This window comes from Dasypus novemcinctus, chromosome 4 (assembly GCF_030445035.2).
Source record: "Dasypus novemcinctus isolate mDasNov1 chromosome 4, mDasNov1.1.hap2, whole genome shotgun sequence".
In the NCBI taxonomy this organism is placed as follows: Eukaryota; Metazoa; Chordata; class Mammalia; order Cingulata; family Dasypodidae; genus Dasypus; species Dasypus novemcinctus.
Genome location: NC_080676.1, coordinates 2,607,119 through 2,635,048, shown reverse-complemented (window position 1 = coordinate 2,635,048; position 27,930 = coordinate 2,607,119). Strand labels below are relative to the sequence as shown.

Here is a 27,930-nt window from a genome sequence, read left to right as displayed (position 1 = left end):
ACAAAATACTTGTAAATATAATTCATAAAATAAAAAAGACTTATATACAACAGCCAGTTGGGGGTTATTCCAGGGATGCAAGGTGAAAGAAGAGTCATCACAGGATCATATCAATTGATGCAAAAAAAAAAGCATTGAAAAAATTCAACTGCCATTCATGATAGAATCTCTCAAAAAAAATTAGAATAGAGATGAACTTCCTCAACTTGATAAAGAGTATCTATATACCACTGACAGCTCACATTAAATTTAATGGTAAAAGTCTGGATGTTTTCCTCCTCAGATCAGGAACAAGGCAAGGATGTCTGCTCTTCCCACTCTTTTACAATATGCTGCTGGAAGTTCTAGCCAGTGCAAAAAAGCAAGAAAAAGAAATAAAAGCCAATTTAGAAGGAAGAAATAACAATCTCCCTATTTTCAGATGACATGATTATGTAGAAAATCACAAGGAATCTTAAAAAAAAAAAAATCCTAGAATTCAGGGGTTCTTAACAGGGGGTACATGAGCTTGAATTGAAATTCAAAGAAACATTATTCTTGTGGGGATGTGTTGGTGGGGGTGTGATATATTTATTAAATAATACACAGTATAGCGTGGACTTAGTAAAGCATGGAGCAAAAAAGGTTAGGAACTCCTGCAAGAATTAGTGAGTTCAGACAGGCTGCAGGACACAAGATAAACAAAATTCAATTTATTTCTATATACTAGCCATGATACCAAAATTAAAAATACATTTACAATTGTGCAAAAAAATGCAATATGCGAGCATAAATCTAAAAAACATTTACAAAACAACAAAATACTGTTGAAAGAAATCAAAGAAGACCTAAGTAACTGGAGAGTCACAGTATTCATGAATTGGTAGACCTAACATAGTAATTTTCCCAAAACTGATGTACAGGTTTACTGTAATTCCAATAAAAGTCCCAGCAAGGTTTTTTGTAGACGCAGACAAGGTTGTTCTAAAGTTTATATAGAAATGCAATGGAACTGGCACAGCTAGAACAATTTGAAAAAGAATAGAGTGGAGGAAACAATCTATCTGATATTAGGAATTACTAAATACTTAGTCATTAAGACTGTGTGGTATTGGAAGAGGGACAGATACATAGACTGACAAACAAAATAGAGAAACCAGAATAGACCCACACAAATACGCCCAAATTAATTTTGACAAAGGTGTAAAAGCAAAGCAATTCAATAGAGGAATGGAGCAACTGGATATCCATAGGCAAAACAAAAACAATATCCCACACAGCCTTGAACTAGTCTCATACCTTGCATTAGTCAGGGTTCTCTAGGGAAACAGAATCAGCATGGGATATCTGTCGATAGTTTCTAGGGAAACAGAATCAACAAGGGATCTCTGTCAGTAGTAAGAGATTTATCAGAGTCTCTCACGCAGCCGTGGGGATGCGATTCTTGACGTGTTCTGGGAGATGTTGGCTGTTCAAAGATGAGCTGGGAAATTCTCTCAATGCTGGAATCACTTCCCCTTTTAAGGCATTCAACTGATTGGGTTAAGCGTCACTCATTGCTGATGGCAATCTCCCTGACTGATGTAATTATAACCAGCTATCTATGATTTACCACTGCAGTAAAGTCAATGGTGACTAAAGTCCATAAATGCCCATGTATTACACTTAACCCAGTGCTTGCTTGACCAAACAAGCAATTACCTGGGCACAATTACCTGGCCAAGTTGACACATTAGCCTAACCATCACACACCTCATACAAAAGTTAATTCAAAGTGGCCCAGTGGTTAGGGAGTCCGCCTACCACATCGGAGGTCCACGGTTCAAACCCCGGGCCTCCTTGACCTGTGTGGAGCTGGCCCATGTGCAGCGCTGATGCGTGCAAGGAGTGCCCTGCCACGCAGGGGTGTCCCCAGCACAGGGGAGCCCCACGTGCAAGGAGTGCACCCCGTAAGGAGAGCCGCCCAGTGCAAAAGAAAGTGCAGCCTGCCCAGGAATAGTGCCGCACACACGGAGAGCTGACACAACAAGATGACACAACAAAAACAAACACAGATTCCCATGCCGCTTGACAATAACAGAAGTGGACAAAGAAGACGCAGCAAATAGACACAGAGAGCAGACAACCGGGGGGGGGGGGGGAGGAGGAGGGAAGGGGAGAGAAATAAATAAAATAAATCTTTTTTAAAAAAAGATTTATTAAAAAAAAAAGTGGATCATGGACTTAAATGCAAAAGATAAAACTACAAAAAGCTTTTCAAAAACACTATAGGAGAAAAATTTTAAGCTCATAGATACAATGCCAAAAGCACAGTCCTGAAAAACAAAAAAGGGTCATTGTCAGCCTTCATCAAAATGAAAGACTTTCGTTTGGCAAAAGACCTGGTAAGAGGATGAAAAGAGAAGTTACAGATTGGGAGAAAATATTTGCAAACCACATATCTGACAAAGGACTTGTATCTATCATATATAAAGAACTCCCAAATCTCAACAGTAAAAAAAAGAACAATCCAATGAGAAAATGGGCAGGAGATATGAGCAGACATTCACCAGAGTGGATATACAGCTTGCAAATAACACATGTCAAGATGTTGAAAATCATTAACCATTAGGGAAAAGTAAACTCAGACCATAATGTGATGTTACTACACACCTAGCAGAACAGCTAAAAAAAAAAAAGGTGACAACATCAAATGCTGGAGAGGATGTGGAGAAAACTGGTTCACTCATACCTTACTGGTGGGAGTGTAAAATGGTTCAGACATTCTGAAATATAGTTTGGCAGTTCCTTATAAAAGTACATATGCAGCTACCATATGACCAAGCAATCACACTCCTGGTCTTTTATCCCAGAGAAATGAAAACTTATGCTCACACGAAAACCTGTACACAAATGTTCATAATTGGTGTGTTTGTAATAGCCCAAATCTGCAAATTGCCCAGATGCCCTTCAGAAGGTGAATGGCTAAATAAACTGTAGTATATGCTATGGAATAATATTCAGTAGTAAAAGGGAACAAGCTCTTGATACAAACAACCTGAATAGATTGCCACAGAATTATGTATACAAAGCCAGTCCCAAAAGGTTACATACTATATAATTCCAATTATTTAATGTTCTTGAAAGAAAATTATGGGAATGGAGAACAGATTAGTGGTCACCAGGGATTGAGAAAGGAGTGGGGAGGGAGAAAAGTGAAGGTGGCTATAAAAGGGGGCACAGGAATCCTGTCTGATGGAGATGTTCTCTGCCTTGACTGTGCTGATATGAATATACTGCTAGAGATATCATACTATGGTTTTAAAAGATGCTACCATAGAGCGAAGCTGGATAAAGGGATCACAAAATCCATGTTATTTCTTACAACTGCATGTAAACGTCAACCTGAAATTCTATTTTATTAAAAAAAAATGTATATAATAGCAAGGGACTGAGAGTAGTCAAGACCTTCTTAAAGATGAAAACTTACAGGTGAAGCTGTAAAGCTATATGACCCAATGATCATCAGTGGGAAAACAGTTAGGATAAAATTAAACGTATCTTTGGTCCTACCCCACAGTTTACTTACTTGATACCTTTCTTAGAAAAACTTTGCAGGCACATCAGGAAACATGTAAAGGACACGCAAAGCAGCGTTGTTTCTAACGGCACGGTGAACACTGCTGCGTTCTCTAATGTCAGTTCCTGGCTTTGCTCCTGTAGGACGTATCGTTGGGGCAGCTGGGTGGAGCATACACAGGAACTCCCTATACTATTTTTCCAACCTCTAAGTGAGTCTAAAATTATTTCAAACGGAAAAATATTAAAACCAGACATATTTTACTTAAATGATTAAGTAAACTGGGGGTATATAGTGGAATACTAAACAGCAACGAAAATGAAAAAAAACCTCCTGCTTTGTGCATTGTATTAGTTTCCAGGCTACTGAAAAAAATATAAAATGGGTTGGCTTAACAACAGGAATTTATTGGCTTGTGGTTTGAGAAGTCCAAAATCCAAGCGTCATCGAAGTGATGCTTTCTCCCCAAAGACTGAGCCATCCTGGGGCTGGCTGTGCGCAATTCTTGGCCCTTACCTTTCCGGTCACCTTGGCAAAACACATTTCTCTTCCAGATTCCATGGTGTCCAGCTTCCTGCCCCACCTGAGGCTTTTCATTCTTCTTTCTATTTCCAATTTCCTTGGCCTTACAGACCACGTTAGATCAAGGCTCCCCCTCCTCCAAGCTGGGCCCGCTTTACAAGGACCTCGTCAAAACTCCTATCACCAAACAGGTTCGCACCTATAGAACCAGGGACTGGGACCGGAACATGCCTCTTGTGGGGGACATGATTCGATCCCCAACATTTATCAACAGAATCTCAGGAACACAAAGTTAAGAAAAAAGCAAGTCAAAAGAGCGAGGATACAGTTTGATATCTTATAGAAAGTTGAAAAGACATAAAACAAAGTACTGTTGAAGGACACATCCAAGTACGATAAAAGAAAAGCCAGGGTCCTGGATTTCCTCTCGGGGGTAGGACTGAAGGGGGGGGGGGGTGTTGGCAAACATACTTGGGGGCCTGCAAAGTATCATAATGTTTGACCTCCAGCTGAGTGGAGGGTAAAGAGTATTCATATTTATGGGTTTTCTTTCTAACTTATGTATGCATTGTACAAACTCTTAATAGGAAACCTTATACAATTTTTTAAAAAGATATAATCTATTTACTTATGCCTGCCCTCCCCTCCATTGTTTGCCGTCATTGTCCACTCTCAGTGTCCACGTGCTGCTCGTCTTCTCTTTAGGAGGCACCAGGAACCGAACCTGGAACCTCATATGTGGAAGAGAGGTGCTCAGTCACCTGAGCCACCTCAGCTCCCTGGTTTGCTGTGTCTCTCACTGTCGTTCCTCATTGTGTCTCTTTTATTGCATCATCTTGTTGCATCAGCCTGCCTGTCCTTGTGCTAGCTCACCTTCTCCAGGAGGCACTGGGAACGAAACCTGGGACCTCCCATGTGGTAGGCGGAAGTCCAGTCGATTGAGCCACGTCTGCCTCCCTTTTACACAATTTTTAAAAATGGAAAGCAAAGATGCTGTGTGGAAGGAGCTCTTTCCTTTCCCATGGGATTGAGTACCTCAGTGACCGGCTTTTCCGGCACTGGAGAAAGTCCATCTTCTCTAGGGGAGGTTAAGGACAAAACTGCAAATAAGGAGAGACAAGCAATGATGAAAGATGGAGAAGGAGAAAGGGGAAGGGACGGGGGGACAGAGCCGACTTGGGGTTCCCTGGGGCTCTGATTCCCTCGGAGGTTACACGTATTTCGTGAGCAGTGCCAGGATCTACTCCAGCTACATGGGCCAGCCCATCTGCTGTGTTTAGAGCAGTTGGAGTTGGGGTTTCTGTCCTTGGAACTGGAGGAATCCTGACCGACAGACTGCCGTCATGCATCCTGGCCGCAGTGAGCCAGGCCGGCTGGGCGTGGAGAGCACTTGGGCTGACTGTGGCCTAGAGGGGCCCAGAGGGGCCCAGAGGGGCCACTGCCCAGCCCTCCCTCCGCTGCCATCCCACCTCGTGTGGGAAGGAGCAGTAAGTGAAGGTACAGACTCCTTAGGGTTACCAACAGACAGCTTTTAGTCACTCTTCAGCTGCCTTGCCACAGATGACGTCCTCAGGGCAGGGCAAGAGGGTTCAGGAAGGCAGCACAGGACGTCAGGAGAAGACGTCGCTGGGGGCATGTGGCCCGACTGGGCGACTTGACCAGTGACTCCACTGGCCCTTCTGTGGAAGGACCACACACAGGCAGACGGGGCGGGGACTTGGGAGTCTCAGCTACTTCTGGAGATTCCTTCCGCCCCACATTGGATGAGCTCTCCTGGGAGAGGAGGAACCCCAGAGCAGAGCAGGGTGGCAGCTGGGAGGGCGACCTTGAGCGTGAGGCCACAAAACCCCCGGGGCTCCAAACCACAGGGGCCCATGAGAAAGAGGACTGCTGCTTCTGATTTGGATTCTAGACACTCATTCAAACATTCACCACCTATTTATTAAACTCCTGCTGCAGGCCAAGCTCAGAGCTAGGTCCCTGGGACGCGGTAGTGGAGCCGCAACTGCTTCTTTCATGGAACTCACTGTCCAGCTTTTAACAAATGATGAGAAAGAGACCCTAGATGAAGAACTAGGCAGGCAGACTGGGAGATGTCCCCAGCTAGCGGTCATCGAGGAGGGTACCAACGTCCCCGGGGGTCTCCAGCAAAGGGTTACTCCTCACTCTTTTTTAATAAAACACACACACTCAAACCTGTTCAGACATTTGGGTTATAATCCCAAAATGTCCACTTAAAGGGGTAAATAAAGGAGGTAACAGGCAGCTCTGGCATTAATCAGAGCGCCCTGCGATGGGCTGTCGTGGGCGCTGCCACGCGCGGCGCCTGCTCTCCCCACTCAGAACTTATTCCGCGAGGCTGCTAGGGCCGGGGCAACACAGGGGTCGCTTTCTGGTCCCTGAGGAGCTCGCTGTCCGGGTACACGCAGCTGCCAAGGTGAGGGCCGGGCCCTGAGCCCGGCGGCCTCGGGGTCGCCGCCAGCAGGCCATGCGGGGCCGGCGCTCGGGCCCCGCGGCGCCTTCTCTCCCAGGGGGCAGGAGTCAGGGTTCTGGATAAAGTGGTACCCACGAGGCGGCGGTTCCGGGCCGCCTTGTCAGGAGCCTTTTCTCTCGCTGACCAGGGCTCCGGGCCGCCGCTGGCCCCTCCGAGGGCGCCCGGGTGAGGGGTCTGGCTTAGGAAGGGGGGCGGGCTGGAAGGCACACGGGCGACGGGGGTGGGCCCGTGCCGCACCTCACCCCTTCCGCCTCCTGGCACCGCCACGCCGCGGGTCGGCTCTCGGGGGTGGGGGCAGGGACGGCCCCTCGGTTTAAAGCATCAGAATCAAATGTCCCCCGACCGTTCCCCGCCGTTTTTCTGGGTTCCCAACGGAGTGGAACGAGGAAGACAGCTGTGGAGAGCGGGAGCCCGCCCGCTCCCGGGCCTTCGGGGCGCCGCGGGCGCGTCTCCCCCGCGCGGTGCGGGCTCCCCGCGCCCCCGGCCCCGCAGCGCTCGGCCCCGCATGACATCAGAGGCCGGGCGGCGCAGCGCGCAGGCGCCGGCGGGGCGGGGGCGGGGGCGCGCGGCTGGGGGGGGCCCTCCGCCCCGCGCCGTCCCTGCGCCCCGCGCCGCGCCCCGCGTCCAGAGCGCGCCTCGCCCCGCAGCCGCGCCGCTCGCGCCCGCCAGCCTTCCTCCTCCTCTCCTCCTCCTCCTCCTGCTCGAGGGCGCGGGGCACGCAGCCGCAGGCCGCGCCGGGCCGCGCCGGGAGCGGGACGCGCCGCAGCCCTCCCCCTCGGCTCCCGCGCCGCCCGCCGCCTCCCTCGCGCTCCTCCTCGCGCTCCCGCTCGCGCCGCCCGCCGCCTCCCGCTCCGCGCAGCCCGGCTCCCGGCACCATGTCCGCAGGCGGAGATTTTGGGAACCCGCTGAGGAAATTCAAGTTGGTGTTCCTGGGGGAGCAGAGCGGTAAGCGCCCCGCTGCTGCCCTCGGTTGAGCGCCGCATCGACCCCCGCCGCCAGGTCGGCCGCCCCGCGGGAGCCCCGCGGCCTCGGCGGGGAAGGCCCCTCCGCGCCCGGCCGGAGGGGAGGGCGGGGAAGGACGGGGAAGGAGGGCTGGGAAGGTGGCTGGGACGAGGCCGGGCTCGGCTCGCGCGGGCCGGCGCCCGGAGGGACCGAGGGTGAGGCCGGAGGAGGCGCCGGGGCGTGGAGGGGGGTGAGGGTGGGATGCGGCGTGGCGCGCGGGCTGGGGGCGCGCGGCGGGCTGGGGGCGCGGGCGCGGCTCGCCCTGAGGCCGAGGGCGTGGAGAGGACGGGCTCTCGGGCTCGCTCGCACTGCGGCACCGGCTGCGGGCGACCGCGCAGGTGGCGGGGCGGGGGCGGGGGCGAGCACGGGCGCCTCTCCTCGGGGAACGGGGTGGGGCTGGGGGCTGGGGGCTGCCGCCGCCCACCCCGCTGTTGCGGAGGGGTCCCTGCGGCCCCTGCCCGGAGCGATGCGACCCGCACGTCCAGCCCTGGAGGCCAGCCGCCGCCCCAGGGGAGGAGAGGCAGACAACTGCTTCCTCTGCAAAGAACGCGCGCAGGCCGTGGGCGGGGAGGGCGCCGGCCACCCCTGGCGTGGGACCGACTGGGCACAGAAGGTTCTAGGCTCGCTGCCTTTCGCTCGAGTGCGTTATCCTCTTTGGGGCTCGAGGGTCAGGGCGATGGGAGCCAGGGTCCCTCCACGCAAGGCAGACTGGATGGCGCGGGGCACTTCCCGCGGGGAGGCTGCGAAGCCCGGCGCTGGGCAGAGAAAGGCGCAGGCGACACGCCCTGCCTGGCTTCCCCGCACCCGGGAGAGCCTCGGCAGAGCCTTGCCACCCCCTCTCCCAGCTCGCCGCCCTGCTCGGGGGAGGGGAGGTCACCGTGGCAGCCAGCCAGGACGGGGGCGGGGTGGGGGAGGGGACCGCGGCCTCGCGCTGCCCAGCGGCCTCCCTGCCGGGAGCTCCTGCGGAGCCAGGATTGAAGAGCAGGGCGCCTCGGACACCTGTAGGGAAAACGCTCTCAGCGGCCCTGAGAGGCCCTCACGCAGGGAGGCGAGCCAGGCTCCACCAGCCCCCTCCCGGAGGAGGTGGGCCAGGCAGGCAGGACCACCGGCTCGAGCTGTGCAGACCACTCGGCTCCCGGTTTGGGGCCTGTCCAAGGGGTCAAGAACAGGGCAACCTCGGGAGGACCCGGCGGGTGGGGGAACAGAGCTGCAGCGGTGCGTGCATGTGGGCGGGGAGCTGGCCCGAGATCTGTCTGTCCTGCTTCTTTCCTGGGATGGATGGTTCCAAGAGGAGCCTTGGAAGGTGGTCGTCTTGCCCTAGCTGGAAGATGGGTCTTAGGGGCAGCCTGGGTCACAGTCAACTCAGCCAGCCAGACCTGGGTCCTAGACCCTGAGTATCTGGTCTTAATAGACCCCAGTCACAGAGCAGATGTGTCCTTCTGGTAAAGGTTGCCAGTGGCTTTCGCTCCCACTGCTAGCCTTCCAGGGCCTGCAGCCCTGGGAGAGAGCTCTGCAGAGTCCAGCAGCTGGGGGCTGAATTCCCAGCTGTGTCACCTTGAATAAATCTTCAGACCTCTTTGAGCCTCAGTTTCTGTCTCTGTGAAATGGTTGCGGGAGGGAAGTTCTCTTCTGTTTCTGATGCCTGTCAAAGTGCCTGGAACCTGGTGGCTTGTTGACAAATACGTGTTTATTCTGAGTCTGAATTAACTTCAGTAAGAGATCAGTACTTTGATGAAAAAAATGTTTCTGGTAAGTATGAGTGGGAACTCTTGGGCCTCCTCAGAATCCCCTGCTGAGTCCTGCCAGTCCCCTTTGGTTCTAAACTTTGCAGAAATGGGAGCTAAAGGCCTGGAGATGGAAGCTTCTCTAGGATGGAACCAGCCGCGTGTGTTGGGATGGGAAGTCTGAGGCGGAGGCAAGGGGGAAGCGTGCCCAGACTCCTGTTGTGGGTGGAACAATTCAGGGGCTGGAACCCGTGTCCCCTTTCCCAGGTGCACTGTTTTTTCACCGACATGGCTTTGGGAAATGAGATGACCTTGAACTGAGGAAGCCAGGAATTGGGGAGCCCCCCTGAGGGAGGGGGAAGAGTTGCCACTGGCCGTCCCGTCTGGCTTGCGGTGGGAGGGGGGTCAGATGGGGACAGGGTTTGCGGGCTCTTGGAACATGGGCATTTGGGAGAAGAGGCCCCGCCATAGTGAGAGCGCCCGGGCCCTTGGAATCGCCCCCCGCTTTGTTGGGTCACTGGTGGGCTGGCTACCTCTGGCCTTTCTGAGTGTCCGCGGTCCCGGGGCTGAGTCAGGCCATGCCCCCTGCCCCTGCTGGAACGCGGAGCTCACTCTTTGCCCCTTCAGACCCTCTGGCCTGCACACGCTGTGCATGTGCTCATCCTCAGTGTCGCATCCTCTGCGAGCCTGTGCACCGGACAGAGCCTCCTGGCGTTTCAGCCCCTGCCCCTGGCCCGGCCGTCCCTCCCTGTGCAACCCTGGAGGCTCCTCACCCTGTGTACGTGGAGAACTCGGTGGAGCGTTCTAAAGCAGACAGAGGCCCCGTGGAGGGCTGGAGGACGTGGTCTTCTCTTGTCCTGCGCCTGGCATCGGGGCAGCATCTGTCTAGACCCGTGGGCAAGGGTAGCGCATTCAGAAGACGAGCGCCCAGCCAGGCGCTGGGTGACGAGGCTGCCCTGGGCCACGTAATCCAAGAGGCCTTGAGTGGGGAGTTGTTGGTGCTGGAGCAAGCATCACGGGCCGTGAGGGAGCCTCCCGGCAGCGCAGTGGCTGCTGGCCCCTGGTCCACGGAATAGAGGCTGGCTGAGGATGCCGGCCTGGCACGGGGTGGGATGGGGCGGGCGCTGCTGAGCCAGGCCGAGGCAGCTCCTGGCAGCAGGGAGGCGGTGCAGCACTGCTGCTCCAGAGGCTCCCGGGCCTGCTAGGCACAGCCGCACGCTGGGGGCAGAGGGGAGGAGGGAGCCGTGCATGCCAGTCCCCACGGCGGCATCGGAGCGTCCAGAGAAGACAGGCATGCGCAGGTGTGTGCAGAAGGGGAGTGGGCCTGCTGGACGCACGTCTGCCCCCAGTGCTGCAGGCCACTGCCCGGTCCTGACTTTGGGGATTTAGGCTTCACTGGGCACAGCCCTGTGTGTGAAGAGGAGGGAAGAGGAAGATGTGAGCTCTTCTGACCTCCCCTCCCCCGAGACTCCTCCCGCTGAAGCCGCGAGCCGAGCCGGGTGGACCTCGCGGAAGTGCAGTCTGCCTCCTCGCCAGGGCCAGCAGCCCGCCAGCCCTCTGACCAGCCGCTCTCCCCTGCCCTGGCATGAGGTTCCGCCCAGCGGACACGTGGATGGGGCTCTTGGAGCCGTGCCACCCAGTGACCTGCAGGCCGCCGCCCTTGGGTGCTGCAGTCACTGTCCATTCCTCCTCCCCCTCCCCTTTCCCCCTTCCGTCGTCTGATTATTTATTAAATCTTCGAATGTGATTTTTGAATCCCTTTTGAATCCACTGAGGAGCACAGACCTTTGTACAGTAACGGGCTGGGAGGGCCATGCCCCGGGAAGACCGTGTGTGGGAGCATCTAACGGGCAGCCCACCTGGCGTGCAGGGGCAGGTATCAGAGGCGGCTTCCTGGCGGAGGTGCTTCTAGAGCCAGCCGGATGGGGAGTGGGTCTTGCAGGGGTCCACCTGACCTAGACCCGGTGTCTGTTTTGTGTGGAGTGGAGGAGCAGGAGGACGAGGTGACCCCAGGTGTCTGACCCACAGGTGGCGAGTGGGCTGTCCTGCCACTGTCCTCCTGTCCCTTCCATTCCGTGGCCGCCTCTGCCTAGCAGCCGGCATGCACGCTTTTCTGCCCACGCAGACTGGATTAACTTTTTGGTACGGAAACCCTAAGTGAATTTTCAGCATCTCCAGGGTGAGGTCTGTGCTTCGTCATCTTTTTACCCCTCCTCACCTGTGGGTGGTTTGTGCTCATTAAATCTCTTGATTCAGAAATGATGACACTATCTTTTCTGTGTGACATTTGCTAATGGCTCGTCGATAGATGAAAAGTGAAGAGAGTTGTATGGTACGCATGAGTGTTCTTTAAAAATTTGAAATGAAAAAACAAAGCAAAAGGAATGGAGTCAGGGCAGTTTTGAAATAGGATTTCTTCATCCTTGACACCCACTGCTTCTCAGGCCAGGAGGGTTTCACCATCACCGCTCGAGAGCCTTTTTCCAGAGGGCTGGCTCATTGGCTTTGGTCATGCCCAGCTCACAGAGCCTCGCAAAGCCCCTGCCCGTCTCGGGGCACGTGCCTGGAGAAACAGGGACAGCAGCAAGGCCTGGAGGTGGCAGGGGACACACCCAAACCCAACTGTGTCAGGACTCACTTTAGAGCTGGAGGAAACCAGCAGGCTGCTCTGGCCTCAGCTTCTTCCTCTCACCCCCAGTTTTTCTCCCGCCCCCGGTGGCTGGGATGAGAGGCCACTTTGGGTGTTGAGTAGAGACCCAGGGGCTTTGCTTCCGTATTTGTTAAAGAGGTGTGTGTGTGTGTGTGAGTGTGAGTGTGAGTCAGACAGACCGACACCGAGAGGAGAACTGGCCTGGACTCGGATGAGAAAGGTGGTACCCTCGATTCTGACGACAGACACAGAGAACGGGGAGAGAAAGGAGGACCTGCTAGAATGTGTCGGCTGCAGAGGCAGTCGTAATTACTGTCTTTGGCAGCTCTGAAATTATAATGAATCATATTAAAATATAACAAAATAACTGCGGTGTCGTTCTGTGACTTGTTACACCCCTGAAGTCAGCCGTGAGCACTGATCATCGTGGCTGTTGCCCTGACAATGCAGGCTCGCCCCCGGCGTCCTTCCGGCCCGCTCCTGCCGTTGCCCACCCTGCTGCATGCTCTCGGGGTAACTACCCCTGGGGAGAAGGTGTTGGACAGAACCGCCGAGGAGGGCGAGGAGGCCGATGTAGAACAGCAGAATTCATAAATCTAACACGTGGATTCCTGGGAAAACTGTGCCGGACATTTTCCCAGCTGTCCGCCTGCCTGTCTGTCCGTCCTTGTCCATTTCTCGCCGCAGAGAAGGTGGGGAGCTCTGGGTGGAGGGCGGCAGGGCAGAGGAGCACAGCGCCTGGGGACGGCAGCACGTGGTCAGCTGGAAGAGCTTCTGAGCCGGGAAGACGGGCTGCCAGGAAGTGGGGCTGCAGGCAGGGCGGGGGGACGTGGAGCCCGAGGGCACTGGGGGGGCCTCCTCTTCCTGGAGCAAGGGAGGAAAGGAGGAAGGTTCACAAGACAGAAGGACTCCTCAGGGATGGGGTATCTTGGGGCTTGGGATTTCTTTTTCCTCTTTTTAAATTATTATTTCCCTAACTTTTGCCCTAAATTAAATCTTTTTACAAAGCAAATTTTCACAGCTACGAGGACTTCATTGTTTTCGTTACAAGGCTTTCTTTTTCATGGAAAAGCATTATTTGTCCTGGTCTCCTGGTAACAGAGCCCGCAGGAGCCCAGGTGCCTGGGCCACGTGTCCTGAGCCCGCACTGCCCCTGGGGGCCGCCCACCCGAGGGGAAGGCCGGGGTCCATGGGGGCAGAGGAACCACCGGGCCTGGAGAGCAAAGGCTACTTCCGGAAGGGTAAGGGAGGGGAGCAGGGAGCCGGCCACAGGCTGGCGGCGGGCGCCTCTGGCTCAGGGGCTGGGGGACGGGGAAGACATGTGCCCAGTGTGCCTGCGGGGCAGACCCCTGCCGTCTGTGGGCGGCGGCAGGAAGGGGCGCGCTGCAGGGGGCACGCCCGGGAAGCGGGGCCGGCAGGTGCATCGCTCGCCCGTGGTCCCTTACCGGGCAGCAGGCAGGACAAACCCCAGGGCTGCCTCAGCCCCGAGCTGGGATGCTCTTCCCAGGGGAGCAGGGAGCCGGTGGGAGGGCCCGAGCCTGCAAGGACCCGGCTGCAGGAGAGGTGGCCCTGAGGGGTCCAGGCCGCGTCTGCCTCCCTGCCCCTGGGTCCCATGTCCTTCCTCCAGCTGCCTCAGGTGGCATTTGTTGAACACCCGCAGGGCCCGGGCGTCCACGGGCACTTGTGTCAGCCCAGCCCACTGTGACAGAGGAGGGTCACCCCCTTTTTGCTGACCAGGAAGCAGAGAACTTGGTTATGCTCAAGGGCTGCCGGCGTAAGGCAGAATTACGGCGTGGACCCGGTCGCTGGGAGGAGCCGGTCAGTGGGGGGGTGGGCCTCGGGGCTCCAAGGAGGGAGGGGTGGCCACCGGCTGTGCCACAGATGACCGTGGGGGGTGTATGTGCCCGGCTCTTGGCTGGAAGGGGCTGCTGGCCCTCAGAAGGGGACAGAGCAGGAGGAGGCCTGTGTTCCCCCTTAGGCCTTCTGGGGGGGGTGCTGGGGCCTGCGCAGGGAGGGGCCGCGGCGGCCCTGGGAAGGAAGCAGGGACTCCCTGGGACTCAGGCTGACGCTGGAGGCGCACAGCCGGCTCTGCGTTCTCAAGCAGAATGATGCGTGTTTGGGGGGGCTGGAGGGGCTTGATGGAGACTCGGGGGTCAGCCAAGACCCTCCCAGAGCCGCCCTTGGCCCACTGCCAGGCGGCAGAGAGGCCGCCCAGGCCTTCCCTGAAAACTGACGACCAGGAGGGGGGCCGGTCACAGCAGGTGGCTGCTTCCTGCCTGCGGCGGGGCCCCCCCCCGGCCACACCTTCTCGCTCATCTGGAGGTGTCCCCCCAGAGAGCCCGGCCCTGCCGCCTGCGCCTCCGCCAGCTGGTGATGAGGAGGCGTGGCCGGGCCTGGTGGCTTGGCCGTGCGCCCCCAGGCTGCTGCAGTGGGTGCCCTCGGCCTTGGGGCCCCGACTCTGGTTCTGTAATTGAGTGCCCGCTCAGAGGGTGACGGCTCGCCCGTGTCGCCCCAGCCCGGAGGCCAGCAGGGCGCCGGCTGGAGGGCCTGCGGGGACGAGGGCGGGGTCGGGGGGTGCACCTAGCTCTGCCCAGCTCTGCCTCGGGCCCTGCGTGCTCCTCCTCTCCTGGGAGGCGTTCCTGCCCACCTCCACCTGGGGCCCACCTGCTGGGTGCCCCCGGGTGCTCCCGCCTGGGTTGCCAGGCAACAGGCAGGGCCGCACTACGCTGTGACGAGGACACCGGGGCAGGGGCAGCCGTGGTCTGCTGCCGCCCCCCCCACAGATGCTCCAGGTGCCTCTGGCTCAGGCCACTTCCTCCTGTAGCCGTGTGTGTGTGTGCGCGCGTGTGTGTGCGCGTGCGCGTGTGTGTGTGTGTGCGCGTGTGCGTGTGTGGTGAGCAGGGTGGGCAGGGAACGCCGGCGCCAAGAGGAGTGTGCAGTGTCCCCACCTGGTCAAGCGGGGCCTAGTCGTCCCGTCTCTGCCCCCCATCGTGTGTGTCAGCCCCCCTGAGTCCGGGGCGTCCCCCCTGGCCAGCTCACGTCTGGGTGGTGTTGGGGACGGGACGGGGCCACGTGTGCCCGCTGTCCTCACCCGCACGGGGGTCTTCAGCGCCTTGGCCGTGCACAAGGCGCCCATCAGTGCGGCCTGCGGTGGGAGCTCGAGCCAGGGCGTCCGGGTCACGGGGACAGCAGTGCACAGCCCTGGGTTTGCAGAGGCAAAGAGGACAGGCGCGGGGTTCTGGGAATCACTGCTAATTTCCGTGTGGTGAGCCCCCCGCACACGTCTTCACGATCTGATAAGTAAAGCCGCTTACCGGGTTCTACAGATAAAGGAAGCGAGGCTCTGAGAACCGAAGCTTCTGCACAGGCCACGGGACCCAGCAGTGGTGGCGCAGCTGGGACAGGGGCCCGGGTCCCTGACCCCCTGGCCCCTATGCCATCCCTGCTCCCAGGCAGGGCCAGGGGGCGGTGGGACGCGCTCACCTGCCCCGCCCGCAGAGCTGGTGACAGGGCAGGACGCGTCCTCACAGCTCTGCTGCTGCCCTGAGCCGCGGCCCGGGGGGATTTCAGGGGGAGGCTCTGCCGGGCTGGGGTTGTGTGGTCAGCCGGGTCCGTGGCCCCAGGCGAGCGGGCAGTGTTGGTGGGAGTGCGTGCACACACGCGAGGCTGCAGTGAGCTCTGCCGGGAGTCGGGGAGGGCCGCCCCGGGCGGGCTTTTCGCAGCAGCAGGAGTTCCCCAGCAGTCACGGGGGCGTGAGCAGGGGGGCTTGGTGCTCCCAGGGAGTCAGGCCTGCTCAGGGGGCTGGATGCCGGCCTGGGGTGGGTGGGCAGAGAGTAGGGGGCGAAGGCGTTGAGCTGGAGCAGGTCAGGCGCGGGCCGTGGAGCTTCTGCTTCCACACTCACGAGGGGAGCCCTGCTGGGGAGGGGCAGGCGGCGTTCCTGGAGTAGCAGGCAGAGGCGGGCGTGGCCCGGCTGCCGGCGGGAGGTGCAGGTGCCCGAGCAGGTGCTGCTGCACATCCAGAGGCTGGGGTTTGGGGCGGGCGCTTGGAGAGGCGGAAGGGATCCTCCTTCCCGCTCTGAGGTTCTGCTCTGCTGGGCTGACGACGTCCTTGTTCTTTCTCTGTAGAGGAAGGTCTCCACAGGAACAGTGAAGGGCCGTAGGGCAGGAGCTGGGTCCTCTCGCACCAGGCCACACTCCACTCGTATGATGAGAACTGGCCCCCTCGAGTGCCGCCGTCCTGCCTTTCTCCTCCATCCTCTGACCACTTTTTTAAAAAATAGAATTAAAAAAAAAAAAGATATTTAGATTACATAAATGTTACACAAATGTTACCTACAGGGACTTCCCATATGCCCTGCTCCCCACGCCACTCACATTTACCCCGTTAACAACACGCCTCGTTAGTGTGGCACATTCATGGCAATGGATGAACGCATTCTGGATTATAGTTTACATTGTAGTTTACGCTCTCTCCCACTCCATTCTGTAGGTTATGGCAGGATAGATGATGTCCTGTATCTGTCGTTGCAATCCCCTGTCCGCTTTTTAAAAAGATTTTTCATTAGAGAAGTTGTAGGCTTACAGGAAAATCATGATGAAAATACAGAGTTCCAATATTTCCCCCTTACACATACAGTTTTCCCTATGATTAACATTTCCATTAGTGTGGTACTTTGTTACAATTGATGAGAAAATATGGTTATAATTATACTATTAAGTATACCCCGTAGTTTACATTAGGGTTCGCCGTTAGTGTTGTAAGTCCTGTGGGTTTTGTTTTAATTTTTATTCTAGTGACATATATGCAACCAAAAATTTCCCATTAACCACAGCTCTAAAATTCAGTGGTGTTAATTACTTTCACGGTGCTGTGCCTTATCACCATCACCCATTACCAAAACTATTCCATCACCCCAGACCAGACCCCTGTACCCATTAAACATTAACTCCCCTTTCCCTAACGGCCTCCCGTATTCTGGCTTCTGACTCTGTGCATTTGCTTATTCTAATTATTTAATATCTGTGAGATCATAACAATATTTGTCCCTTTGTGTCTGGCTTATCTTATTCAAGTGATGTCTTCTGTGTGCAGCCCTGTCGTCCCATGTATCAGAACCTCTTACCTTTTTATGGCTGACTAATATTCCGTTGTATGTATATACCACATTTTGTTTATCCATTCATCTTGTGATAGATACTTGGGTTGCTTCCATCTTTTGGCTACTGTGAATAATGCTGCTGTGAACATCATTGTGCAAAAATCCATTTGCGTTCCTGCTTTCAGTCTTTTGGGTATATTCCTAGAAGTGGAACTGCCAGATCATATGATAATTCTATATGTGGCTTTCTGAGGATGGCCAGACTGTTTTTACAGTGTTTGCACCATTTTACATTCTCACCAACAATGAACAAGTTTTCCTACTTTCTCTCTGTCCTCTCCAACATTTGTTATTTTGTTTGTTTGTTTTTTTTAGTGGGTGCAAAATGGTATCTCATTATGGTTTTGATTTGCATTTCCCTAAATGAGTAATGATAGTGAGCATCTTTTCATGTCCTTATTGGCCATTTGTGTATCTTCTTTGGAGAAATGTCTTTTCAAGTCTTTTGCCCCCTTTAAAATTGTGGTGTTCGTCCTTTTTTTGTTGAGTTAGAGGATTTATTTTATGTTCAAGATATTAAAGCTTTATCAGATATGTGGCTTTCAAATATTTTCTCCTATTCTATAGCTTATCTTTTTACTTCCTTGATAAAATCCGTTGATGCAAAAAAATGTTTTTAATTTTGATGAAGTCACATTCCTCTACTTTTTCCTTTTTTGCTCGGGCTTTTGGTTCAAGTCTAAGAAACCATTGCCCCACGCAAGGCCCTGAAGATGTTTCCCTGTGTTTTCTGCTAGGAGTTTTATAGTCCTGTTTCTTATATTTAGTCTTTGATCCATTTTGAGTTAATTTTTGGATCTGGTGTGAGGTAGGAGTCCATTTTATATTTTTGCATATGGATATCCAGTTTTACCAGCACTATTTTTTTAAACCCCCCCCCGCCCTTGCGGCTTGCTTGTTGTCTGCTCTCTGAGTCCATTCACTGCACGCTCTTCAGTGTTTTCACTTGTCTCCCTTTTTTGTTGCGTCACCTTGCTGAGTTGGCTCTCTGCGGTGCTTGTGAGCTGGGTGGCACACCATGGCACCGGTGGGTGAGCCCGTCTTCACAAGGAGGCCCCGGGACACGGACCCAGGGCCTCCCATGTGGGGGACGGGAGCCCAGCTGATTGAGCCACAGCCGCTTCCCCTTTACCAGCACTGTTTGTTGAAGAGACTGTTCTTTCCCCATTGTGAGTAGACTTTGCCCCCTTGTCAAAAATCAAGGGGTGCTGAATTTTGTCAGATGCCTTTTCTGCATCACTTGAGATGATCACGGTTTTTTTCTCCCTTTTTCCTAGTAATGTGGTGTATGATACTGATTTTCTTATGGTGAACCACCTTTTTATAACTGGGATAAATCCTACTTGATCATGGTGTATAATTCTTTTAATATGCTCTTGGATTTGTTTTCTAGTGCTCAGTACTAGTGCTTAATCAGAGTTATTGGTCTGTTATTTTATTTTCTTGTGATATCTTTATCTGACTTTGGTGTTAGAATGATGTTGGCCTCATAGGAGTTAGAGTGTGTCTTCTCTTCAGGTTTTTGAAAGAGTTTGAACAAGATGAAAGTTAATTCTTCTTGGGATGTTTAGTAAAATTCCCCTGTGAAGTCATTTGCTATTGGGCTTTTCTTTGTTGGGAGGTTTTTTTTGATTCCTCATTCAATCTCTTTATTTATTATTGGTCTTTTGCAATCTTCTACATCTTCCTAAGTCAGTGTAGATAGTTTGTATGTTTCCAGGTATTTGTCCATTTAATCTAGTTTATCTAATTTGTGGGTGTACAGTTTTTCATAATATCCACTTATTGATTTTATTTCTCTAGGGTCAGTAGTAATACCCCCTTTTCATTTCTTTTTCTTTTTTTAGTTGGAATAAATTAATCTACTTGTGGTTGATAGTCATTAATGAATTGCTATTGAATTTGCCAAATAAATGGATAGTTTTAAATATGCTTTGTAAGTAGTACTAAACCTTGTTGCGAATTCAGTCTTTGATGTGAAAATTTATAGTTGTTTTAAAGTTAGTTTGAAATTTATAAAATTATATTGTTTTTATTAATGAAGAGAAAAGTATTTGTTCCCTGAACTTTCTGGATGCTAATTATCTCAGCATTTTATGATAGAAATATCATATCCATGTATTTCAGATGGCTGCTTCTTGGGGAAACGCAGTGTCTGGAGAACACACCCTCTTGTAGAGGGTCAGCCTTCTGTGAGGTCACATAGTACTTAATCAAAAGTTAGGACTTTGGAGTGGAACAGACCTTGGTTCAAACCCATCCTGTCTTAATAGCTGTGTGATCTTAGGCAAATTTAATAATCTGACCTTCACTTTTTCACCCTCACTAAAACAGAGATCAAAATTATCTATTTTGCCCCCTTTGTTAGTTTAGTTATTTGCATCCTCTGTGTTTTTCTTTGTCAGTCCAGCTAAAGGTTTTTAACTTTATTGATCTTTCAGAGAACCAACCTTTGGTTTCATTGACTCTCTCAGCTAATTTGTTATTCCCTAATTCCTTTATCTCCACTCTAATCTTGGTTAGTTCCTTCCTTCTGCTTGCCTTGGGTTTAGTGTGCTCCTCTTTTACTAGGTCCTCCAGTTGTGACATGAGGTCTTTGATTTGAGATCTTTCTACTTTTTAAATGTAAACCTTTCAAGCTTTAAATTTCCCTCTCAGCACTTCCTTCACTGCATCCCATAAGTTTTGGTATGTTGTGTTGTTTTTATTTGCCTCAGAATATTTCCTGGTTTCCCTTTGTGATTTCCTCTTTGACCCACTGGTTGTTTAGGAGTGTGATGTATAATTTCCAGGCATTTGTGAATTTTCAGTTCTCCCTCTGCTATTTATTTCTAGCTTCATTCCATAGTGGTTAAAGAAGATAATTTGTATGATTTTAATATTTTTCCTTTTTTTTTGTGAGCTAACATATGGTCTCTCCTGGAGAGTGATCTGTATGAACATGTATATTCTGCTCCTTTGGGTGAAGCGTTCTGTGTGTTTCTGTTAGGTCTACTTGGGCTAGAGTATATCATTCAAGTCCTTACTTCCTTACTGACCTTCTCTTTAGCAGCTGTCTTATCCATTGCTGGAAATAGTTGTGTTGAAGTCTCCTACTATTAATGCAGAGTTGTCTGTTTCTCCCTTCAAATCTGTTCCATATTTGCTTCATATATTATGGGGCCCTGATATTACATGCATATATGTTTATAATTTTTATGTCTTTCCTATTCAGTTGACTCCCTTTATCAGTTTATGGTGACCTTCTTTATTCCCCATAAAAGTATTTACATAAAGCATTTTTTATCTGCTATTAGTATAGTTAGCCCAGCTTTCTTTTGGTTACAGTTTGCATGGTATATTTTTTCTTCATTTCACTTTCAAGCTACTTGAGTCTTTGAATTAAAGATGAGTCTCTTAAACAGCCTACAGTCAACTCATGCTTTTGTATACATTCTGCCAATCTCTGCCTTTTAATAAAAATTTACATTTAAGGAACTGCTGATAATGTAAGACATTCTTCAGCCATTTTGCCATTTAGTTTTTCTGTCTTATACCTTTTTTGTTTCTCAGTTCCTCCATTAGTGCCTACTTTCATATTTATTTGTACTGTACCATTTTAAATCCCTTCCCATTTCTTTCTGAATGTATTTTTCAGATATTTTCTTTGTGATTACCATGGGGCTTAAATTCATGTCCTAAATCTGTAACAATCATGTTTGAGTTGATACTAACTTAACTTCAATAGCATATGCATGCACTGTTCCTATACCATTCCATCCCACCCCCTTTTTGTTATATCTTTATCCATTATATCTTTAGCCATTATATGTCTCAAACCATAAATTTACCATTACTTTTTATGCATTTGCATTTTAGTACCTAAAGGAAGTAAGAGGTAGGGTTCCCTACCAAAAAATATAATCCATTAGTACTGACATTTATAACCACCCAAGTGGCTTCCTTTACTGGAGGCCTTGATTTCTTTATGCGACTTTAAGTTGCTGTTTAAAGTGTCCTTTCCTTTCAGTGTGAAGCATTCCCTGCAGTATTGCTAGCATGGCAGGTCTAGTGGATTGAGCTCCCTCGCTTTCGTTTAGCTGAGAATGTCTTGATCTCTCCCTCATGTTAGAAAGAGAGTCTCACCAGATGTAAAATTCTCATTTGGCAATTGTGTTCTTTCAGCACTTTAAATATTTCAACCCACTGCTTTCTTGCCACCATGGTTTCTGATGAGAGATCAGCACTTAATCTTATTGGGATTCTCTTGTACATAACTTGCTTTGCTCTTGCAGGTTTCAGAACTCTCTGCTTGTCCTTTGCAATCACCAGTTTGGTCAGTATATGATGGGTGTATTTTTCTTCACATGTATCCTGTTTGGTGTTCTCTGAGCTTCTTGGATATGCATATTCATGTCTTTTGCTAAGTTTTCTGTCATTAATTTTCTTTGAATATTCATTCTGCCTCCTTCTCTCTTTCTTCTCCTTCTAGGACTCCCATGATGTGCATTTTGGTATGCTTGATGGCGTCTCAGAGGTCTCCTAGGCTGTTTTTGCTTTTTATCATTCTTTTTCCTTACTGCTCGTCAGCCAGACTAATTTCAATAGTCTTGTTGCGTTTGCTGATTCTTTCCTCTGACAGCTCCAATCTGCTGTTGAAACCCTCAGAATTTTTCATTCAGTTATTATGGTCTTCAATTCCAGTGATTATTTGGTTCCTTTGTAAAATTTCTATCTCTTCTATATTCCTATATTGTTTTCTCTGTATTTTCCTGATATCCTTTAGTTCTTTCTCTGTATTTTCCTTCATCTCCTCTGTCATGTTGAAGATCATTTTTTTTTAAATCTCTATCTGGTATGTCCAGTCTGTTCTGTTCTTTGTTGAAATTTTCTGGATTTTACAGTATTCCTTCAGATGGACTGTCATTCTCTCTTTCATTATCTTGTCATCTTTTCTTGTACACTGTCCATTTTAATATTTTAAAATGTTAACTCTCGAGTTCATTCCCTGAGATTTCTGGTTCTTGTCTTTGTAAGCAGCTAATGACATGGCAAAAATTTTCTTGAGTGTCAGCCCTCCTATCAAAGGGGTCCATCCAAGGCAAATACAAACTGCCAAGTCCTCCCTGTCTTTTGGGGTCTGGTATTGTGCTTACTACTGGCCTGAGGAGTTCCCCTCGTAATAGGAGTTTGAATGCCCCCTCTACTCCCACGGAGGCAGACCTTCTCCTTTTGGGTATTCCACTGATGGACTTGAGGCAGGCAAGCTTTCCACTCCAGGCTCTCTTTCTCACTTATTTCTTACAGTGCTTTCATTGTCTCAAGCCACTTTTGCCTGGAGGGAAAATTCTGGGAGGAGGGTTCTCTGGAGAGGAGTTTCCCGAGTCAGTCTTTTCCAGCCAGAACAAGACCAGGGACCCACCAAGGGAGTGCTGGCCAGTGTCACACTGCCCAGGAGAGGTGGTGAGGGAGAGGTCAGGGAGGGCACCAAGAGCTTCTCCCACAGCTCCCCAGAGCTGGGCTCTCCTGACCTGCCTAGCAAAGGCAGTCCTCCAGCCGTCTTCCTTGGCTCTGAGAAAGCATACTGCCTTTAGTCTCCTCTGCCTCCTTTGTCCAGGGCGGATTGAAACAACGGCCACCCTCAGATCTGGGCAATAGCAATTCAAAGTAGCTAATAAAAAGCAGTGATTACGTTTATAAAGGTGAAAGGAGACTAGTGGTTATGGAGGTCTGAGAAAGGAATGCTAAGGGGTGTGGAGTCTCTCTTTTTTGAGCAATGAAATTGTCCTAAAGTTTTTTAGATGATGAATGAACAACATTGTGACTGTACTGTAAGCCACTGATTACACACTTTGGATAGAATAGGCAGAGAGCAGCTATGTACATTGGGGGAAGCACAGAGAGACGGAGAGGCGAAGAATTTTCTTGTTTATCTGCTTTCTGTTTATTATGACTGAAATAATGAAAATGCTCTAATAGTGACTGAAGTGATGAACACACAACTGTGATTATAGCGAATACCATTGATTGTACATCGTGGATGAATTGTATGCTTTATTAAAATGTGTCAATAAAATGGATTTATTATTTTTTTTAAAAGTGATTAGCAATTGGCCCATGCCCACCCAGGGTCTTGGGAAGTAGATTTTTATGTTCCGTTCTGGCACCAGCGGGCTATAGCTGACCCCACTGCTGCCTGCTGTGAGTGGGGGGTGGGGGTGGTAGCTGGACTGTGGAGAAAGCAGTTTCCTGATATTTACTGCAGTTTACCAGCCTCTTCCTTCCACTCTTCCCTGGATGCTGTACGTGTTCTACTGGACTCCAGAGCTTTGAAATAGTTGATTGAGACAGTTCTGCCCTGTTTAATGCTTGTTCTGGAGCTTTCTACTCCTCCATCTTCCCACAGTCCTTTCCTCAAAGGTGCATTTTCTTGATTTATCACTCGCCCAATTACTGCAACCCTTTCATTGTTTTCTGGAGTTCTGAGAAAAATGGCTCTGCCTGTTCTTATTAGCTGTTCAAAGGTTCTGTGGGGGAAGGCAGCCCGAAGTGTCTTCCACAGCCATCTTGGTTGGCCCAAAGCCCTCTTGACTGATTCTGTCCTGCCAAGAGTTCTGCTTCAGGCCTACTAGCGCCCGTCCAGGCTCTCCCCCCTGCCTTCTCCTCAGGGCTGGTTGTACCACCTCGCTGGGAGCTAGCCCTGAGATCTGTGAATTCCCGCACCCTCTGGCGTGACCTCCTGTCACTCCCTCCCTCCTGAGCTCCTGTTCGGGCACACACCTGACCCGCTGCCTTCTCTTTGTCCTGTGGAGCCCCCCACTCCTCTCTGCTGGCTTCTAGCTCCCCAGCAAACTTAGGGGACCCTGAGGACTTGAGGGAAGGAAGTATGTATGGAAGAGCCCCCAAACCCCAGCCTTGGAGACAGAAACCCTGTCTTGAGCTCCCTGTACAAAAATAAGGGTTGGAAGCTGGGGAACGAGAGTGGAGAGAGGGAATTGTCATTCCGAATCTATTGCTAGCCCAGAGAGGGCAGCCCGTTCCGTTCAGTGGGTCCAGCTCAGGTCTACAGGCCAGCTCATTGTCTGTTCTCTCAAGGCCTGAAACCCAACCTCCAAAGCTGTTTTAGTCTGCTGGGCTGCCAAAATGCAGATACTGTGACATGAGTTGGCCTTTTAAGAGTGGGAATTTATTAGTTTACAAGCTTACAGTTTTGAGGCTCAGAAAAATGTCCAAATCAAGGCATCATCAGGCCATACTTTCTTCCTGAAGACCAGCTGCCAGTGATGCTGGACTCTGTCACTTGGCAGGGCACATGGCAGCATCTTCTGGTCTCTCTCTTCTCTTCTGGGTTTTGTTGCTTTCAGCTTCGTGCTTCTGTGGCTTTCTCTCTGTCTGAATTTCATTCTCTTAGGAAGGACTCCAGTGGAAGGATTAAGACCATCCCGAGCCATGTCTTACTCAAGTAACCTAATCAAAGGGTCATTACTGAAGTAACGTCATCAAAAGAGCCTACTCACAATAGGTTTCCACCCACGGGAATGGATTCACTTGGAAAACATATTTTTCTGGGGGTCCATTTATCTTCAAGCCATCATCAAAGCCCTGGTGAACTTTGCTCCTTACTTTTCCTGTCTTCTGCTCAGGAAGGGCCCATGGAAGTTACTGAGTACCACCTGGGTATTCTTTGCCATTGTGACTGGCAGGTAGAAAGAGTCCTAACGATGCATCATCAGTCATCACAACACATTTGCCACCACTGTCCATGGCCTCTTTGAACCTGTGCCATATTGTCTACTGATGAGGCCAAGGTAGGTGAGGAGAGCTGTCCATTTAGCTTGGTGCTCAATAAAGCGGTCTCTCCTACCTGGAGCTGCTAGCCTAGAGGAAGACTGGCCTGGAAGCTGGTCACAAGCAGCTCAGTGTACCCACTCTGGCCTGTCCAAACTTCTGTGGCCCCCCATACCCTACCTCTGAGGCTGAGATGAGGACAGAGCCAGGGGACCCATCTCTGGCTCAGGCCTGCAGAACTGGAACTGTGGCCTCCACTCCAGAAACAGGTCCTAGGGACAAGGAAGACCTTCACCTCTCTGGGCAGTCGTTCTAGTTCTGAGAGAAGAAGAGAAAACATTCTATTCTGACCCTGTTGGTGAGCAGGGAATAAATACTGCACAGGCCAAACACAGTACAGTGAAGGACTTAAACAAATTTTCTTGTTTATGTCCCCTGTCAAATGAAGGGAGGGCTGGGAGTGAATAAGAGGAGAAATCAGAAGAGATGTCAGGGAGGAGGACACATGGAAGTGCTGAGACAGGAGAAGGATGCTCGTGGACACTTCACCCCATGCCAGACAGACACACCCCTGCGTGGGCCTCCACTGCAGGGCCTGGCCATGCCACCAGAGCTTTGGCTGCAGTTCTAGGCAGAGGCACTGTCCAACCCAGAGTTTTCACCAAAGAGAATGAAAGGCTGGAGGTTTCCATGGAGCCCTGGATGAGTATAAGGGCCGAGAGTAATGTGAGATGAGGAGGGGGGGTTGCGGCTGTGAGAGCTGAGACCTCTGCCCAAGCAGAGCAGAAGAGGTGAGAGGAGGCTTAGGGGAGGATGTTCACCAGCCTCACGGGTTCGGTGCTGCCAAAGCCAGGCTTTGAGGATCAGCAGCTCTGGCTCTCCCTTCCCAAGGCTGCCTGGCTCCCGTACTCTATGGAGATGGATCTTGGAACCAGATCTTTGTTTAATTCTGTTCTTCCTGCGTAGAGATCATCTCTGTGAAGCGTTTCTTTTTAGAAAGGAAAAACACTCCCAAATTAGCCACTTATTTTTAGGATATTAACAGATCCTATTTGTAGCACCAGGATCTAGAAATTCTCTCCTGATTCCAATTCATTAAGTCTCCCCCTAACTCCCACCCAACAGAACACTGCAGGCTGCCACCCAGATTAGAACGTGAAATGGGAGCTTGAGAAGGTGCCCACCAAGTTAGCCCACCAGACCTGGTTCTCTCCCACCTACTTTGGAAGAGGGCAGAGCTCCAAATGTTGGTCAGGAGAACCCAGCTCCTCTCCTGCTTCCATCGCATAACAAAAAGGGCCACTCTGAGCTGAAATTGTGCGGTGTCATCTTGTCCATCCATTTCAGCTTAGAGATGACTGGATGTGAGGTGGGTGTGAGGGCTCTTGAGAACTGAGCACAGCAGTTTCCAAATGCGCAGTGAAGGAGAAGCAGGGTTCAGCCCCTGCCACCCACGGCCTCCAGCCCCACCGCCTCCATTCAGGCCATCAGTCGGTTGGGAAAGCGTCGGTCTTAAGGCAGAGCGACCTGTGAGTCTCTCTGCAATCTAAGTGATCTGCCCAGTCCTCCAAAGTAGAAGAGAAGGAGAGGCTGCGTGAAGAAGTGATCTCCAAGAGTGAAAGCTGCATTTGCTGCAGCCGTCCATAGTCAGCGTCTCTTAAGAACCTGTAAATATGAGATGATGGGGTGGACATTCCCCAGGGAGACCCCAACGAGTCATGCCCTTCTGTAATCCCCCTCCCTAGAGTGCAGGCAATAGAATGGGGCAAAAGTGATTACTTTTTGTTGAAAGACTCCATCTTAGCAAACAAGAGGGAGACGTCTTCCTGCTGCCACTTTGTACAAGGGGCTCTGAGAGGACCACATGGCAAGGAACTGTGGGTGGCCTGTAGGATCTGAAAGCAGCATGAAAATGGGACGTCAGTCCTCCAAGGGCAAGGAACTGAATTCTTCCAACAACCACACAGGTTTAGAAAAGGACCCAAGCACCAGAAAAGAACACAGCTGGCTGATACCTTAATTTCAGTCTTGAGGGACCCTGAGCAGAAGACTTAGTTAAGCCGTGCTTAGACTCTTGACCCATGGAAACTGAGCTGAGAAATGCATGTTGTTTTAAGCCGCCAAGTTTGTGGAGTTTGTAGGTGAAGATTTTAGAGGGAGGAGACTCCTTGGAGAGAGTTGAGTTGGTGCCCTCATTTTGCAAACGAGGATTTGGAGCTTCCAGCAGGGCCCGTGACCTGCCCCCCGTTGAGCTACTGGCCCAGGGCAGGGGAGGCCACTGGCAGCCAAGCCCTGGTGTCTGCGCTGCTGCTGCTCTCTCTTTGTGCAGCCTTAAGCAGATCCTCTTGCTTCCTGGGCCTCAGATTTGCCATCTTTCCCAGGCAGGGCTGGACCGGATATTCTCCAGGCACTTTCTTGCCATGCCTTGGTGTTCTGAGGCCGCTCTGGTCCTCGATCCAGGCCTCGATCCAGGCCTCACCGTGGTCTCTTCTGCTGCTCCTCGGAACCTCGCCTGGTCCTGTCTCCTCTGGGGCTTCCTACGGCAGCCCCTTCCCGTCCCAGGAAACCTTAGGAGACCCTGGACAGCAGCAAGGACAAGGATAGGAAAAGCCTCCTTGGAGGTCCAACTCCTAGCAGTGCATTGGGAGAGAGACTCTGGCCACGACCCTGGTGCTGCGATCTGAGCAAGTAGCTCCTCTTCTCTGGCCTCACATCTCCTCTGCCCATGGGCGGGCTTGGGGAAGGTCAGCTCCTGAGTCTCCTCTAGCTCATGCTATCCGTGGTGTTGCTTTGGAGAAGCCTTAGGGCCTGGAGCTTGTGGGATGGGGTTAGGCTGCTACTTTCTGCTTGTCCTGGCACCCAGGCCTCCAAGTCCGGGGGGCACATCTGCATATTGGCTATTGACCCAGCTACCCATGCTCCCTCCCCCGGTCTGGCCCTTCGGCTGCCCCGATTCCTGACCAGCAGTGGCTGGTCCTCCCTGCCTGCCACGCCCAGGCTCAGAATCCCTGAACAGACGGTGCGTTTTCCGTCCCAGCAGCAAGGGTCCTCCCCTCTCAGCTTCACCCCGAGGA

The 27,930-nt window shown here is 51.7% G+C and overlaps 1 protein-coding gene across 1 annotated transcript in view; it reads left to right on the top strand.

Moving 5' to 3' along the window:
- Window positions 1-7,123: 7,123 nt before the first annotated feature.
- RAB6B (RAB6B, member RAS oncogene family) overlaps window positions 7,124-27,930 on the top strand; it is a 70,883-nt gene continuing 50,076 nt past the window's right edge. Inside the window, exon 1 of the mRNA XM_058294979.2 lies at window positions 7,124-7,499. Coding sequence (XP_058150962.1) covers window positions 7,430-7,499 — 70 coding nt within the window. The 5' untranslated portion in view covers window positions 7,124-7,429. The remainder of the gene's footprint in view (window positions 7,500-27,930) is intronic.